The following is a 17,308-nucleotide window of genomic DNA, read 5'->3' on the forward strand; positions in this document are numbered from 1 at the left end:
AACTGGACCAATAAACAACATCATGATAAATGGAGAAAAGATTGAAGTTGTCAAGGATTTCATTTTACTTGGATCCACAATCGACACCCATGGAAGCAGCAGTTAAGAAATCAAACGACGTATTGCATTGGGCAAGTCTGCTGCAAAAGACCTCTTTAAAGTGTTAAAAAGCAAAGTTGTCACCATGAGGACTAACGTGTGCCTGACCCAAGCTAGGGTATTTTCAGTCACCTCGTATGCATGTGCAAGCTAGACAGTGAATAAGGAAGACCGAAGAAGAATCGATGCCTTTGAATTGTGGTGTTGGTGAAGAATATCGAATATACCATGGACTGCCCGAAGAAATGAACAAATCTGTCTTGGAAGAAGTACAGCCAGAATACTCCTTAGAAGCAAGGATGGTGAGACTTCATCTTACGTACTTTGGACATGTTAACAGGAGGGACCAGTCCCTGGAGAAGGACATCATGCTTGATAAAGTAGAGGGTCATCAAAAAAGAGGAAGACCCTCAACAAGATAGATTAACACAGTGTCTGCAACAATGAGCTCAAACATAGCAATGATTGTGAGGATGGCACAGGACCTGGCAGTGTTTCGTTCTGTTGTGCATGGGGTAGCTATGAGTCAGAACTGACTCGATGCTTGATGGTACCTAACAACAACAACAACATTGGTTTAAAGTAGACTTCAGGGGATATTTTTGGTTTAAGATTTAAAGTTTAAAGATTATCTTGGGGTTTATCCAGCCTCAATGACTCCAGAAAGTCTAGATTCCATGAGAATTTGAAATTCTTTTTTGTATTTCCCCCCTTTTAATAAGTAGTATTCTATTTAATCTTTGATCCAAATGTTCGGTAATGGTAGCCAGACACAGACCTGAGCAATTTTGAGGAGGTAGAATCCACAGGATTTGGAGATGAATGGGGTGTGGGGTATTCTGATGTGGGGTCTGTGGATGGCATTGGCAGAATTTGAACCACTGTGTCTCTTGCCCTGCAGGTGATCGTGTGGGGGAACTATGGGCGAATGGAGCGGAAGCAGTTTATGGGCGTGGCCCGTGTGCTGCTGGAGGAGCTGGACTTGACCACCCTGGCCGTGGGCTGGTACAAGCTCTTCCCCACCTCCTCCATGGTGGACCCAGCCACAGGCCCCCTGCTCCGGCAGGCATCCCAGTTGTCCCTTGAGAGCACCGTGGGGCCCTGCGGCGAGCGATCTTAGTGCTGAGGATGGGGAGGGGCTCCCCAAGATGGCCTGGAGGCCTCCCAGCCTCAACCTGGAACCCCAGGCCCTGGGGCACACTAAACAGAGGATCATGGGGCTCTCCCCTACAGAGGGGAAGCAGAAAGGGGAGACCTGCCCCCCTCGGGCCCCTCCTCACCCCTTCTTTGCCTCCTACCCCCTGAGACCCACCCTTTCCCAATGGGATTGGCTGCACTTTTGACTTGGCCGGTTCTTGACCTGGTGGATGTGGCTGAAGTCTGGAGAAAGGAAAGATTGAGGTGGCAGAGCAAACCACTCTTCTGTCCCAAACACTGTCCAACTGCCCTGCCTCCCTTTTTCCCTCCTTGGATGCTTGCTGCCCGGAGCCAAGTCCAGAACCCATCCGGCCATCTCCATGGTGCCAATTACCAGCAAGTGTCTTTCCTGCGGCACCGGGTTCAGGCAGCTACTCCTGCCCCAAAGCTGATGGGGCAGCTTTGCAAGGATCCGGAGCCAGCTCCTGGGGGCCCAGGGCCCCAACTTGAAAAGGAGCTCAGGCCTCCCTCCGCCTGCCTGTGGAAGGAGCTTTGCCGCAACCTGTCTGAGTCCATCTGTCCGTCCCCTCCTGCCTGCCCCTCTTCTGGTGGCTCTAGGAATTCGAGTCCAGCAGAGATCAAAGGAAAGGAGGAGGTGTCTGGGGCCTGGTGCAGTGACTGCAGACCCCCAGGGCACCTTGCTCCATGGGGCTGCCACAGCGAGTTTGGGAACTTCTGGGGGACCGGAAAGAAGTTTGTCATCTCTGTTTTGGCAGAGGAGCTGTGGGGTCCTGATTCTCTAGAACCTGAGCCCTGAGAGCTCCCCATTTCTGCATTTTGGAGGTGCTGGGTTGGAGGGGAGGCTAAGGAAAGCCAGGCTGGGACTGGGGGTGCCAAGGTAAGGGTCTCCTAAATAGGAGAATCCCTCTCTGTTGGATGAGGTCAAAGGTCATCTTATCTACTCCTCTGCCTCCAGGCTGGGAACCTGGGGAGGGGATGGAGTTCCTCTATTTTAGTCTTTTTCAACAAACCATCCAGTAGTAAGGGCAGGACCTGCTGCCTTGCCCTCAGTGACCTTGGCTCAAGGCAACATGGTTGTAGGAGAGAGAGGCCAGAGGAAGTATGAATGCAGGAACTGGGGGCTGGCTCTCAAGCAGCCCTGGGTAGCTGTCTTCCCGCCCTGGCCCTCCCTAGGGCCTGCAGGAGCCCTTTTGCATGCTGGGGAGGACGAAGGCTGGCCTGTCTTCATAGAAGCACATTCTTGCCACCTCCCCTGGGAGGCACCCAGCAGCCCGCCATCCCTCTTGACCCACTCCCTGCTGTGTAGGGCGTAGTCCAGGTTAGCTGGGTAGAGTTAGTGTTCCAAGCCCTGGGGCCTGCCCTTAGCTCACACATAGTCCTAACACAGTCCCAGGACAGGGCGGAGAGGAGACACAAATACATTCCAGGAGATGGCAGTTTCTTTGCTGGCTGGGGCCCAGATCGGGCAGCCTGGTTCATGAGGGCCAGCCCCTCCTTCTCCCCCCCCTTCCCCTGTAGGGTCATAGCTGGGGCTGCCCATTATACTCAAACATTCTGATTTATTATCCTTGGTACTGGTTTTATTTATGAAGCACCTGTGGGGACGGCTGGGCCTTGGTGGAGGGGCCTGGACTCCATTGGAGGGCGTAGTTTCTGCTGAGGATGGCCGGGTTGTGTTTGGCCCCGCCCTGGGCGGTTGACCGGGCTGTTCCTTCCACCTGGACATTCTCGGCTGCCCTCAGCCTGGATATCTTTTAAAGTTCCAGTTGAGCTTTATCGCCCTCATGGAGTTTCTCACACTGCACTGGAAGGGAAGATGGGTTGCCCCCTTTGTCCAGGGGGTCTTTAGAGCTTCCTGGCGTTATGGCAGGTCGAATCCCAAGGCTAGGCCCTGGATCTGTCTGGAGGGTAAAACGAGGAGCATAGGCATCTACACCCTCCCAGAGTGAGGCCTGGAGTCAGACTAGTTATGCTGGGCTCTGGGAAGGCCAGCGGAGATGACAGGAAGGAGCAGGGCTCTGAGGGACTCACATCCAAGGCCAGACCAGCCCCTCCCCTATTTCTTTAACCAGTGTGATTTGTCTGCTGTTCATTTACTACGCACCATTTAGAATATTTTGAGCCAGGAGAGCACCTTCTCTCTCCAGCCATTGCTGTTCTGGTTGTTCAGGGGCAGCTTTTTGAAAATGGGCAGAGCCCGGCTGTCCCAACCAGAGGGAGAGGGGCTTGGCGCTGACTCAGCCTCCCCTCCAGCCCGAGCCCCCTCTGGTGTCTGCACCGCCTTTACAAAAAGAGAGCTCCAAAGCAATAACAACACCCTGGGGGTGGTCACCAGGGGCCCCCTCAATGGTTTTCTTGTTTGTTTTGTGAAATCTCCATTCACCTCCTGGAGGGGTGGGCTGGGGTGGGGGCTGGAGCCCTGTTTCTTTGTATCATCGTTGTGAGCACGTGCCCTCTTCGAAGGGGCTCTGACCACTTGGCATGGGAACCACTGTCTGCCCTCACCAAGGGACGGTGGTTTGGGGTGGGGGAGTGACTTCATTATTAGCTCTGGGGAATCGTCAGACCCAGCCTGTTCCTGCTGCTGACTGACCCTTCTCCAGCAGCCCAAACACCACCATGGGGAAGCAGCAGAAAGCGTGGAGTTTGAGGGCCTTTTGGGGGCTTGAGTCTCTAGGGGGTGATGCTTTTTTCAATATCTGGGCCAGCGGTCACAGGCAGGGGTATCATGGGAGGGAGCCATCTCCATTTTCCTTCTCCAGAATTCTCTTCTAAAGGGGAAGGGCCTTTGGGACTATTCAGTGAAGTCCACTTTTATTTTGCAGATAGGAGACCAAGGCCCAGTGCAAGGGTGCCCTTGGGGTCACCTGTGAGTTCCGTGTCACCCTCAGCTGGGTCTCTTCCCAGCAGCTGTAGTGAAGTGGGCCCACCACTTTCCTCAGCACTTCCTCCTCCTTTCTCTTTGGAGCCTCCTAGTTGCTAAAGATGGGCAGGGCAAGTTGTAGCCCATCTGAGAATTTAGGCCCAGAAGCAGGAAGTGACTTGTCAGAGATCCCTCAACAAGTAAGTGATGGGGGCAGAACTAGGGCCTACGTTGCGGGTCTCCCCTTAACAGTCAGGAGACCGTTTCTCCAGGGAATGTCCCCCATGATATAAGCCCTGGGTGCACAGCCCTGCTTGATTCCATCCAGGTGGGTTAGTAACTCACTTTTTGGGCTTGGGTTTGGGGGAGGAGGTCGCCATAGAGACTTAGCTCATGTGAGGGTCTGGCCTTGCTGACTGAGGGGACACAGGATCTGGTCTAGGCCTCGCTGTCTGGGTGGAGGCTCCCGCAGACAGGCCATAAGCCTTCCAGGACCAACTGGACGGAGAGTTAAGAAACATGTTTCTGCCCAGGCTGTGAGGGAGTAGGGGTGACTGTGGAACCCCTCATCTGAAGGAAACCCATACACAAACCTTCAGGTATAGTAACATGTGACCTTCCTGTAGTGCTTCTCAAACGTTTTGTTTTCAAAGTTCTTGTACCTCAAGTGGACCATCTGACCCTCACAAGAGCTCCTGGGCAGTTGGTAGGGGCTGGGTGTCACCGCCTCCATTTTAAAGAGGACAAAGCTGAGGTCCTGGGAGGTGAAGGTGCTTTCCTAAGGCCCTGCTGTAAGTTAATGGCCGAGCTTGCTCCAGTGAGGAGGTAGAACAGATAGTTTGTTGTTAGGTGCCACTGAGTTGATTTTGACTCCACGTGACAGAGTAGAACTGCCTGAAAGGGTTTTCTAGGCTGTAATCTTTATGGGAGCAGATCACCAGGAATTTCTTCTGTGGAGCTGCTGGGTGGGCTTGAACCACCGACCTTTCAGTTAGCAGCCGAGTGCTTAACCGTTGCGCCACCAGGGCTCCTAGAGTGGATAGTTTAGGGGGTGGTTATGCACTTTACAAGCTGATTCATCATCCATTTCCTTCAACCAGGGAGCTCCTGGGCGCATTCCAGTGTTCCCAAACACCAGAAGCCCACTCCCGTTGGAAGCACAGCTGTTGCATCAAGCAAGGTCACCTGTATTTATTTATTAAGCAGCAGTGCTGTGCCAGGCCCCGGGGGACCAACACCTCCCTCCCCACCCCGTCCATAGTGACTCCTCTGAGAAGGCCATATCTGCACAGCGGCACCTCAGAGTGGATGGGAAGCTTCCATGTCCATGAGCTCATCTGACTCCCCGCCCCGTGAGGCAGGCTAACAGTGCCCGTTTTACTCGTAGTTTCTGTGAGGGTGAAATGAGGATTTGAACCCAGGGCCTTAGGTATCACATCTGGAACCCTTTCACTATGACTGCCTCCTGGGGGTGGTGGGAGGGCAGAACCCGAGTCCCCAGACTGGGGTCTCTCCATCCTTCCGTCTTTCCCTCGTTCCCTCTCTGGGAGTAGGAGCGTCCGGGCCTTTGGGGAGGGAGAGTTTCCGGGCCCCTGGGTTGGAGTGGGTCACGTTGCATTATGTTCATGACCATGTAGCTCATGTTGAAAATTAAAGTTTTTGGCTTTTCTAACCTGGCTTGCTCTGGCTTTGTGTTGACACAGTTCTACGAGGGACGCTAAGGGCATTTGGTCTTAAGGGTCTGAGTGCTAGAATGTCAGGTGCCTGCCATGGGCTTTATTAATTTCTCCTTTTGGTGTGGAGTTCATCCCAGGGAGCACTGCCAGAGATGCCCAGCAGGTGCAGGGCTCTGGATGAACCTGCAGGCCCAGTCATTTCACAGATGTGGAGACTGAGGCCCAGCGAGGGGGGTGTGATTCTCGAAGGCCATGCTGCTGGTGACTGGGGCTGGGAATAGAACCCAGATCTCACGGCTGCCAACAGAGGGCTTGTCCTACAGCCTCAGGCTGCGTCCAGCTGGCCCCAGTCCCCTGATGGGGGTGTCAGCAAGGTCCCCCTCATCCCTAGTTGGGCTGGCATCAGTTTTAAGGAGGGGAGGGACAGGGTTGTACACTGGCCAATTCCATGATACTCGACAGGCAAGGAGAATGACGGACCATTTCAACAGTGTGGGGACTTGCCCACCTGGATTGTAGACTCTCCCCTCCAGGCTCTGATCCCTGGGCTTCTCAAACAGTGTGAGCATCTGGCCTCACTGATAGCATTCCAGTGTTTAAAGTTGTACATTTCCCCTACATGTGGAAAGACAGCCTCTTCCCACAACAGCCATCTGTTTCCGCTGGGGAGGGCCAGCTCGAGGGCCGTGTGGGCCTGTTCAGAGCCTCTCCTAGTGCTGATGCTCCCCCTCCCCTTCCCAAACAATTTGGACTACAAGCGACTTGCACCTACAGGGTAACTTCACAGTCTTGCTTGTGCTGATGATGCAACTTAATTTTTGGAGAGGAGGGAGGGGGCCAGCCACAGAAGGGAATGCGAGACTGCTCGTGGCAGAAGACAGCATGGAGGCCATGGTGCCTCACTCCGCTCCAAGCTGGGGAGGGTGCACTAATAGGGGAACCCAGACCCGCCTATTCCAGGTTGGAACCCCCGCCCAGGCGGGGCTGTCATATGGACTTCCGCCTGACCAGGGGCCTGCCTGCCCTGCCGCTCAAGGCTCTGGGGCTCGAGGGGGGCGAGAAACCCAGATTGTCGCGGGCCCACATCTCCAGCTGGTGGATGCGATAAGAGATGGAGGTGGGGCCCCCGGGAAGGCCTGGGCGGCCGGCCAGGGAGGGGCCGCTGGTCTCGGGCGCCCCCAGGCGGAGCGGCCTGGCGTGACGGGCTGCGCACTGCGGCACGTCGGTGCTGGCCGCGAGGAAGCGCAGGACCACCAGGTTGAGGAAGGCGCCGATGACCGTAAGCCCCAAGAGGATATAGAGGAAGCTGAAGGCCACATACGGCGGCTTCCTCTGCAGCGCCTCATCGCTCTGCAGCGCCACGAAGTCGCCGAAGCCGATGGTGGTGAGGGTGATGAAGCAGTAGTAGTAGGCGTGGAAGAAGGTCCAGCCCTCGAAGTGCGCGAAGGCGGCGGCCCCGAGGGCCAGGGTAGCCGCGCACACCAGCAGCCCGGCCACCACCATGTTCTCAGTGGACACGCGCGGCCGCCGCAGGCGCAGGCAGCGCTTGGCCGCCAGCAGGAGGCGCCGCACCAGCGCATTCAGCCTCTCGCCCAGGCTCTGGAAGGTGACCAGCGTCAGCGGTATGCCCAGGAGCGCATAGAACATGCAGAAGACCTTGCCCGAGTCAGTGCCCGGCGCGGCGTGGCCGTACCCTGTGCAGGGAGAGCGGACGGGAGGGTTGTGAGCGCCCAGATCCATCCAACAACGGTCTTCCCCGTAGCCTTCCTGGCCGGTCCCCTCTCCATCCCCCAGAGCCCTAGAAACCGTCTTAAAAATCTAGTGCTAACCAGGCCATTCCCGAGCTTTAAAACCTCGCGTGATTATTCGGAATTGCCCCAAATTGGAAACAACTGGGGAATGGATAAGCAACCTATGGCATATCCATACATGGAATTCGTTCCAGCAATAAAAAGGAACAGACTACAGTTATGCCCAGCAACACAATATGTGTCTCAAGCGCATTAATGCTGAGTGAAAGAAGCTATGCTCAAAAGGTTACATTACATACGGCGTGGATCCATTTAGATGGCATTCTGGAAACCATAGGGACGGAGAACAGATCTGTGATTGCCAGTTGTTGGGGCTGGCCCTAAAATGGGGCATGGCAGAATTTGGGAGAGTGATGGAAATGTTCTATGTCTTGATCTAGAAGGTGGTTACACGGAAGGTATGCACTTGTTAAAACCTGCATAAGTGAACCCTGAAAATGGGTGAATTTTAATTTTCTGTAAATTATGCCTGGAGTCCCTGGGTGGTGCAAATGGTTAATGCACTTGTTGCTAACTGAAAGGCTGGCAGGTTCGATCCACCCAGAGGTACCCCAGAAAAAAGGCCTGGTGATCTACTTCCAAAAAATCAGCCATTGGAAACCCTATGGAACACAGTTCTACTCTGATACACATGGGGTTGCCATGAATCAGAGTCAGCTGGACACTTTTTCCCCCTCATTGCCTCTCAGTGCCTCTCTTCTACCCATGCACAGCTCAAGCTCTGGGGCCCTGGTGCCTGGCTCTCTGCAAAGCTAGTTTAGCCAGCCGGGACCACAGAGCAAGAGCTGGCTCCCCCATGAGGCCAGAAAAGTCAAAACTTTTCTGCTTCCACTCTTAGTTCCTTTCCTAAGGCTCCCAGATGCATGTCAGAGGGCAACAACCAGGAGAGGAGACCAAACCCAAGTGAGAAGCCCCCAAAGAATGTGGAGGAAGACAGAAGGGATGGATGGGGTCTCGTGCCACTGGGCACAGTGACAGGGAAGGTCTCTCAGGCTTAAGGGAGCAAAGGGGTCCTGCTAAGCCAAGATAGGGAAGCAGGGGTGCTCCCGTAGGAGGGGGCAAAAGGGCTGAATGGGAGCTGGGCCCACAGTTGGCAAATAATGAATTATCATTATTACTAATTAATAATTATAATAGTGCCTATTCAGACTCACGCACTATGCCATTTTACATGCATGACCTCATTTAAACCCGGCAACTACCGGTGATGTAGGAAAAATTACATTTTAAAGTTAAGGAAACCAGAGCTCACAGAGGTACAATCAGTGGCCTGAGAGGCAGGAGGTGCAGAGGTGAGAACAGAACTCAGGTCTCTGTAACTGCACAACTGGAGCTTTTAACTCCACTGCTAAACCCACAGTTCACATTCACTGCAAGAAACTTTCTCAAAGGCACGGGCTCTGAGGGGGGCTGTCCGAGCCCAACGGGGCACCTGGACATCTGAAACTGTGGTCTGGGGAGTAGCTGGCACCCAGCTTGGCACCCTACAGAGCCTGATTCTCCCCCTTCCTGCTTCGGTGGCTTAGGCTCCCAGGTATCAGCCAGACGGTAGCCATGGCAACAGCTGGCGGTCCAGATGCTGCAGAGGAACTGCTCTGGATCCCGGATGGCGAGGTCCAAAGCTTGTGGTAATCAGTCATTCCTCCAACAAATATTTATTGAACGTCTACTGTGAGCGAGGCATTGGCCATACAGCGGTGAATAAGATGGGCGGCTCTCATGGAGTAACCATAATTATAACACAAAAATCAATCTATGTGTCAGGCCTGTGCTAAACCTTCTGTATGTATTATCTCCTTGGTCCTCAACACCGCCCTGGGATAGCGCCTATTAGCACCCTTATTTAACAGAGAAAACTGAGGCTCAGAGAGGTTAAATAACTTGTCTAAGGTCACACAGCGAGTGTAATGCAGTTGGGCAAGGAAACACTCCAGCAGCTTGAGCTTCCAGCCCCACTTCATCTGTCTCCCAGCCCCTGGGGGCGTTTTCTGAGCCACTATTGAGTGCCAGCCTCTTGGCAACACGAGTGACTGACTCCTCTCGGCCCTGCCTGCGGGGGATGAGATCCTCAATCGGCAGAGGGAGGCAAGTGAGGCTTGGTGAGCTGAAACGACTTGTCCAAGGTCACTCAGCTGGGGAGGGGCAGAGATGGGATTCAAACCCAGAGGCACTCGGGCCGACTCGGGACGGAGCGAGCGCAACGGGGAGGCGCGCGGGGCCGCTCACCGATGGTGGTGATGACCGTGATAGCGAAGTAGAAGGAGCCGGCGAACTTCCACTGGGGACCGGCGCGGTGCGGTTCGCCCTGCAGCGCCAGGCGCTCGAGCTCCCGGTAGTCCTCGGCCGAGAAGCCGTACTTCCTCCGGAACTCGCTCCGCTTCTGGGCCAGCAGCCGCTTGCGGCCGCTTTCCGCCTCGGACTCGAGAGCGTCGAAGACGGCGGCGCCCACCAGCAAGTACGAAAAAATGCACAGGATGAGTGCGGCCGTGCGCACGTTCTGCTTCCTCATGGCGATGCCCTGCGCCCCGTTCCCCGGCTGGCGGCCGCGGGGGTCGCCCGGGCGCCAATCCTGTCCATGCGCCCCGACGGCCGGCGAACACCCTAAGCCGCCGACGCCCGCTCCCTCAGCACCCCGCGCGCGCTCCGCCTCCCACGCCCGGACCAGGCGGAGGAGTGTGAGGGCTGGGGTGGCGCGGCGTCCGGGACCCAGAGGCGGGGCCTCGGCAGGGACCAGCTCGGAGTGACTGGAGGAGAGTGGCGGGGGCTCCCAGCGGCTGGCTGTTTCCCTGTCGTCCTCATCCCCATTCATATCTGCCTTTGTTTACCGGGTGGCGCCCTGGGGCTAATGTGTCTGCAAACAGTGACATCTGGAGCGCAGCGCCCAAAGCCCAGGTCTGCAGAAGTCCTGTCCCCACCACTAGTTCGCCCTGTGACTTTGGGTAAGTCATTCATTCATTAATTCAGTCAGCCAGTCAGTCAGTCATCCAACAAATAGTTCCCAAGCACCTACTGGGGAGGTTCCTGGTGTAAATATGCTGATATCCTAGTCAGGGGGGTTGGCCAGTGACTCCTGAACAAACCAAAAATAAGAAAATTTAAGAGGAATGTGATGAAGAAGGAAAACAGATTCTGAGGGGAAGGCGGAGTACAGCCAGCTAATGTGACCAGTAAGCCTCTCCAAAGAGTGACTTCGAGGAGAGAGAGGGTATCCAGGCGGCAGGTACAAATCCTTGAGCAGAAGGGACTTTGGTTGGCAGCCAGGAGCAACAAGGAAGCAGTGTGGCTGGGGCCGAGAGAATTGGGATGGGGGTTAGGGAAAGGCAGTTAGGCAGGGGCGACCTTACACAGGATCTTATAGGCCAGAGGTTTTATTCTTTAGTGAAATTGAAAGCCATGGAAAGTTTGTAAGCAGAAAAAAAAAAAAGACCACGGATCAGGTTCACATTTTTCAAAAGAGCGTTCTAGCTGTCAAAGGGATGTGGCTCAGAATGGAGGAGGAGCGCCAGTTCGCAGACCATTGTCTCTGAGTGAGTGCTGAGGGTGGCCTGGAGGGGGCGTGGCATTGGAGATGGAGAGGAACAGGTGGATCTGAGATACTGGTGGGAGCGGAAGCTGGGCCCACAGCTGGACCACGTTTCCCAGCCTCCTTTGCACATAGGATGCCCACGTGATGAGCTCTAGCCAATGGAATGTGTGCAGAAGTGATGGGTGCCCCTTCCAGGCCTAGCGCATAGAACTTTCCACACACCATCCTCCACCTCTCTTTCCCCCACCTCCAGGCTGAAGAGACATACCTAAAGTCTTTAGAAAAGGGCAGAGCCATAAGGTGGAAGGTGCCTGGGAACCTGAATGACACATGCAAGGATGCCCCTGTGGAATTTCTGTTGTCTTAAGCCACTGAGATACGGGGGCAAGCTGTTACAGCAGCTAGCATTACCCTAATACACGGAGCAACAGGACTTGCTGGTGGATTGAACGTGAGAGCCAAGGAGAAGACTCAAGTATGACTTCTGGGTCTCAGGCCTGAGCAGCTGAGTGCTTGGGGATGCCTTCTATCGACCTCACTCCCAGAGGAATCCACTTCCGCCCCCAGTGTTACACAGGTGATACTCTTTTCAGAGTCCTAGGTGGGCCTGCATAGAGACTGGGCAGAGCAACAGGCAGCCTCTCTCTGGGGTCATCCCTCCTTCTGCAGCTGCCTGGAGCCTCCAACCTTCTGTGTCTCTGCTGCAGCCTTGGCTTGCATCATCTGCCCCCCAACAACTGCTCCAGGCTCCCTCACCAAAGCCCCTCTGCATTTTTTTTTTTTTTGCTCCAGGTACACTAAACTTTCAGTTCCTGACATAAACACTTGCTTCGCTGGAACGGTCCTCTTACATCCCACTCAATACCACTACCAGTTGCCATCAAATTGATTCTGATTCATCGCGACCCCATGTGTGTCAGAGTAGAACTGTGCTACGGAGGGTTTTCAATGGCTGATTTTTTGGAAATAGATAGCCAGGCCTTTCTTCTGAGGTGCTTCTGGATGGACTCAAACCTCCAACCTTTTAGTTAGCAGTCAAGTGCATTAAATGTTTGTACCACCCAGGGATTCCTCCCATTAAATAGCCAGCAGTATTGAGTATCTTGGAACCCCTGAGTGGCGCAAACGATTAAGCACTCAACTACTAGCTGAGAGGTTGGTGATTTGAACCCACCCAGAGGAGACTCTGAAGACAGGCCTGGCGATCTGTTTCTGGACGTTCACAGCCTTGAAAACCCTATAGAACAGTTCTATTCTGTAACACATGGGGTCGCCATGAGTCAGAATCAACACAACTTACAACAACAACATTGAGTGTCTGCCAAGGCCAGCACCAGTTGAAGTAGGTACGTTACATGTGTGGATACATTTAATTATCACAGCACCCTTTTGCAGTAGGTATAGCTGGGTGGTACACTGTTCATTCTTCAGCTCTCAGCTTACTGGGACATCTCTTTCCTGACCTCCCTCCTCTTGCTCCTGGGGGCCTCTGGGCTCCTGCCATCTTGTACTCCCCCCACTGCATTGTGACTGTCACATTCCCTGTCTGTGTCCCCCACGTGTCTGTGAGCTGCCTGAAGATGGGGATCCAGTCTTGGCCACTTCTCTGTCCCCAGCACCTGGGCCTGGCACAGACCACACACCCAGTGACCATTTGTGACAAAGAAGCAGCAGTAACGTGTCAAGATTAAGAGTGTAGGCTCTGTACCCAGACTGCCTGGGTTCATATCGCACTTCTGTTGCTTACCAGCTGTGTGTGCTTGGGATGCCTCAGTGTCTCCATCAGTAAAATGGGGCTAAAACCCATTCCTACCTTATAGTGTGGTTGTGGTAGGCAGAATAAAAAAATAAACCAAACTCATTGCCATAGAGTCAATTCTGACTCATAGCGACTCTATAGACAGAGTAGAACTGCCCTAAAGAGTTTCCAAGGTTGTAATCTTTACGGAAGCAGACTGCCATATCTTTCTCCTTCAGAGCAGCTGGTAAATTCAAACTACCAGCACTGAGTGCTCAACCAGTGCACCACCAGTGCTCCTAAATGGCCCCCTAAAAATGTCCACATCCTAATCCCTCAGACCTCTGAATACGTTCTGTTACATGGCAAAGGGGGATTAAGTTTGCAGATGGAATTAAGGTTGCAAATCAACTGACTAGAAGCCCTGGTGGTGCAATGGTTAAGCGCTCAGTTGCTAACCAAAAGGTTGGCTGTTTGAACTCACCAGCAGCTCCACAGGAGAAGAGAGGGCGATCTGCGCCCATAAAAATTACAGCCTAGGAAATCCCATGGGGCAGTTCTGCCCTGTCCCATAGGGTCACTATGAGTCAGAATCGGCTCGACAGCACACGACATCAACTGACTTTAAGTTAAAAAGATTATCCTGGATTATCCAGGTGGGTCCAATGGAATCACCAAAAACTCCCACCAAACTCGTTGCTGTCTAGTCAATTCCGACTCATGGTGACCCTATGTGTTATAGAGCAGAACTGCACCATGGGGTTTGCTTGGCTGTAATCTTTACAGAACAGCCCTGGTGGCACCGTGGTTAAAGTGCTTGACTGCTAACCAAAAGGTCCGTGGTTTGAACCTACCAGCTGCTCCTTGGGAGAAAGATGTGGCAGTCTGCTTTTGTAAAGACTTATGGCCTTGGAAACCCTATGGGGGCAGTTCTACTCAGTCCCATAGGCCCACTATGAGTCAGAATCAACTCAACAGCAGTGGGTTTGGTTTTTGGTTTGGGAATGGAGCCACTGGGTGGGTTTGAACTGTCAACGTTTTTTAGGTTAGTAGTCGAGCGCAAACCGTTTGCACCACCCAGGGACCATTACAAGGGTCCTTAAAAGTAGAAGAGGGGGGCAGGAGAGGGAGAATCAGAGATGGAGGAAGGGGTCTTGAGTCAAAGAGAGCAAACTGTCTCTAGAATCTGGAAAAAGCAAAGAAATGGATTCTTCCCTAGGGCCTCCAGAAAGGCACACAGAACCACTGACACCTTGATTTTAGCCCAGTGAGATCTGCATCAGACTTACACCCTACAGAACTGGAAGATGATAAACGTGTTTTTAATCCACTCGGTTTATGGGAGTTTGTTACAGCTGCAATAGGAAACAGATACAGGGGTCGCAAGAATTAAATGAGTCGAGATGTGACGCCCGAGAGTAAGGCCAGGCCCTGGGGACTTGGTCATAGTGAGTGAGTGCCCAGGCCTTTAGGGACCTGCCCCACTCACTTCGCAGTGGAAAACCAGGGCCTGGTGCCTGGTAGAGGGGCCTTGGGTCCCTCCTTCCCCGAGAGCTAGAGGCAGCTCAGTGGCCCAGAAGCAGGGCGCGGCAGCCAGGGTGTGCGCTCTGCTGCCTCAGCCTTATTTTTAGCAACAGCATCAGCAAGTTCGATTTTCTGATTCCTGCTCGGACTTCGGAGGAGCAGAACCCAGGATAAAGTCTCAGGGTGGGGGTGGGGTGGATGCTAGGAACTGGGAGGGGGCACGCATGACCTGCAGCCCGAGAAAGGCCTGAGAAGAGATGGCTGGGGCAGTTGGGGAGAGGAGCAGGGAGACTTGTTCTCAGGGGAAGGGTGGGGCCCCAGTCAGGGAAGCCTTAATGAGGTCCTGGTTTTGAACACAGCTGCCAAGCATGGTGGTTCTGGAGTCAGTGAGACCTGGGTTCAAATCCCCACTCCCTCACTTTCTAGCTGGGTGGCCCGGGACAGGTTACTTCTACTTCTCTGTGCCTCAGTTTTTCCATCTGAGAAACGGGGATGATAATGGTGCCCACCCCGTAGGACCATGTCGAGGATTACAAAAGATATTATGTGTCACTTTGCAGGGCACAGTAGCTGATAGCTGGTTTTCCTCCCTTTTTACAATTGACTGTCTGCCTGTAGACGTGAGTCTTTTTCCAGAAACAGGGGGAAAGCTAAAATGATCGAGCACCTGTGTGTGCCGGCCATAGTCGCAGACGTGACTGATGGACTCCTCCCTTTATAGTTTAGGAAACAGAGGCTCAGAGAAGCTGAGTCACTTCAGCTGAGAAGGGCCTGGAAAGCGCTTGTTGGGGCAGTGGTGGGGGTGCTTATTCTCAGGGGAAGGGGGGGCACTTAGGGAAAGGGAACGTCTTCACAGCCAGGAAATGGCATTGCCAGGTCTTGAACTCAGGGCTACCTGGCTCCCCAGGTCATGCTTCGTCTGTTACACTGTGCTGCCCTGGCAGGCAAGGTGCTGCTGGCGGTACCATGCTCCTAGGGCCTCCCTGGACCTCACTTTGCTCATCTCTAGGATGGGGCTGAGGGTCCTTGACTGGCTGTGCTCAGGCGTACCGTGCCGATCCTGTGCTTTGTCAAATGTGCACTGTAGGGGTGGGGGTTATTTGGGCCATGGGGGAGCTGTCTAGCCCTGCCAGGCAGGTGACTCTGCCCTGTGCTTGGCATTTTTGGTTCAGCGGCTCTATTTTAAGCCAGAGGAGGTTAGCATTTGTGTCTGTGTGTTTCTCAGCTTGGGAAGCTGTCAGCTGAGCAGTCACCAAAAACAGCAACGCCCCAGGACACCCCCTACAGCTCCCCCTCCTGCTGTTCCTCTCCTCCTTCCTCCCTTGAGGACCTGAGGGGACCTAGTGATTTTCCTCTGTCCCATTGTTCCCCGAGTTACACCCATGACCCCTCAACGGGGCCCTGGACTTGCTTCTTCCAGAGCCTCAAGGTGGGCTGCTTTGAGGACAAGAAAAGGCAATGCTGTCCCAGGCGAGACCCTGGGTACTTTTCAAAGCACTTCCCATCCTTTAAGACTCCAGATCCTTCTGAAAGCTTTGTGAGTCAGGCCAGTCTTGCCATTTGCATGTCAGGGCAAGGAAACTGAGGCTCTGAGAGAGAGAGAGAAGACTCTCTTCTAAGACCACATGTGTTAGGGTGGTGGTGTTGTGTTCTGTTGAGTTGATTCTGACTCTTATTGACCCCATGTAACAGAGTGACCAAAAGAACAAACATCTGTCTTGGAAGAATTACAGCCTGAATGATCCTTAGAAGCAAGGATGGTGAGACTTTGTCTCACATACTTTGGACATGTTATTAGGAGGGACCAGTCCCTGGAGAAGGACATCCTGCTTGCTAAAGTAGAGGGTCAGCAAAAGAGGAAGACCCTCAATGAGATGGACTGACACAGTGGCTGCAACAATGGGTTCAAGCATAACAACGATTGTGAGGATGGCGCAGGACCGGGCAGTGTTTCATTCTGTTGTACAAGGGATCGCTATGAGTTGGAACCAACTTGATGGCACCCAACAACAACAACAAAATCTTTACAGAAGCAGATCGCCAGGTTTTTCTCCTGCAGACCTGCTGGGTGGGTTCAAACCTCCAACCTTTGGGTTAGCAGCCAAGTGCTTAACCATTGTTCCATCTGGACTCCTTATGTGTCAGAGTGATGGCTGAGAAAGAAAATGGGATTCTGAGTGAGCCAGACCCCTGTTCCATCTTGGGCAAGTGACTTCACCTTTCTAAGCCTCAGTTTTCTTATCTGTAACATGGGGGTAACAATACTTGCCTAACGGGATCCTTGTGAAGATTGAATGAAAGTGTGTATGAAGAAGCACTCAGCACAGAATTGTTGTTGTTAGTTGCTGTTGAGTCCATTCCAATTCATTATGACCTCATATGTGCAGAGTAGAACTGCTCCATGGGGTTTTCAAGGATAGACCTTCTAGATCACCAGGCCTGTCTTCCAAGGCACTTCGGGTGTGTTCGAACTGCCAACCTTTTGGCTAGTAATTGAGCACTCAACAATTTGGGCCACCCAGGGATTCTTTAGCACAGAGTAACCTGTTGCTGTCGAGTTGATTCTGACTCATAGTGACCCATAGGACAGAGTAGAACTGCCCCATAGAATTTCCAAGGAGTGGCCTGCTAACCAAAAGGTTGGCAGTTTGAATCCACCAGCCACTGCTGACCTTTTGGTTAGCAGCTGAGCTCTTAACCACTGTGCCAGTAGGTGCCCAGTAAAAGTGAGTTCCTCCTGCCACTCAGTTAATTTCTTCTCTTCTGTTTTCCACACTGCTTATTCCTCAGGGCTATTGGGATCTTAAGGGATTGATTTTTATAGTTAGAATATAGTTCAGTAGTTTTCCAGAAGGCCAGAGGGCCCAGGCATTTTCCACGATAAGATCTCTCCCTTATCTCTCACCTGGAAGA

The 17,308-nt window shown here is 53.3% G+C and overlaps 2 protein-coding genes across 3 annotated transcripts in view; one reads left to right on the plus strand and one right to left on the minus strand.

Moving 5' to 3' along the window:
• Positions 1 to 1,445, plus strand: part of RIMS4 (regulating synaptic membrane exocytosis 4) — a 68,110-nt gene extending 66,665 nt beyond the window's left edge. For both annotated transcript variants that reach the window (XM_004370315.1, XM_012559329.1), the window contains exon 6: positions 1,001 to 1,445. In XM_004370315.1, the coding sequence (XP_004370372.1) occupies positions 1,001 to 1,219 (219 nt within the window). In that variant the 3' untranslated portion in view covers positions 1,220 to 1,445. The remainder of the gene's footprint in view (positions 1 to 1,000) is intronic.
• Positions 1,446 to 6,746: 5,301 nt separating this feature from the next.
• KCNK15 (potassium two pore domain channel subfamily K member 15) lies at positions 6,747 to 10,116 on the minus strand. The gene is made up of 2 exons (XM_004370316.1): positions 9,834 to 10,116; positions 6,747 to 7,490 (listed from the first exon to the last, which is right to left on the minus strand). Exons 1-2 carry the CDS (start codon positions 10,114 to 10,116, stop codon positions 6,784 to 6,786), a joined length of 990 nt encoding a protein of 329 aa, XP_004370373.1. The 3' UTR covers positions 6,747 to 6,783.
• Between the last annotated feature and the right edge of the window lie 7,192 nt (positions 10,117 to 17,308).

This window comes from Trichechus manatus, unplaced genomic scaffold, assembly GCF_000243295.1.
Source record: "Trichechus manatus latirostris isolate Lorelei unplaced genomic scaffold, TriManLat1.0 scaffold00008, whole genome shotgun sequence".
In the NCBI taxonomy this organism is placed as follows: Eukaryota; Metazoa; Chordata; class Mammalia; order Sirenia; family Trichechidae; genus Trichechus; species Trichechus manatus.

Excerpts from the sequence above, each read along its gene's own strand:
- KCNK15 (XM_004370316.1), bottom strand. The coding sequence starts at position 10,116 with ATGAGGAAGCAGAACGTGCGCACGGCCGCACTCATCCTGTGCATTTTT. Across the intron at positions 7,491-9,833 it reads CACGGTCATCACCACCATCG|GGTACGGCCACGCCGCGCCG; the intron begins GTGAGCGGCCCC and ends CTCCCTGCACAG.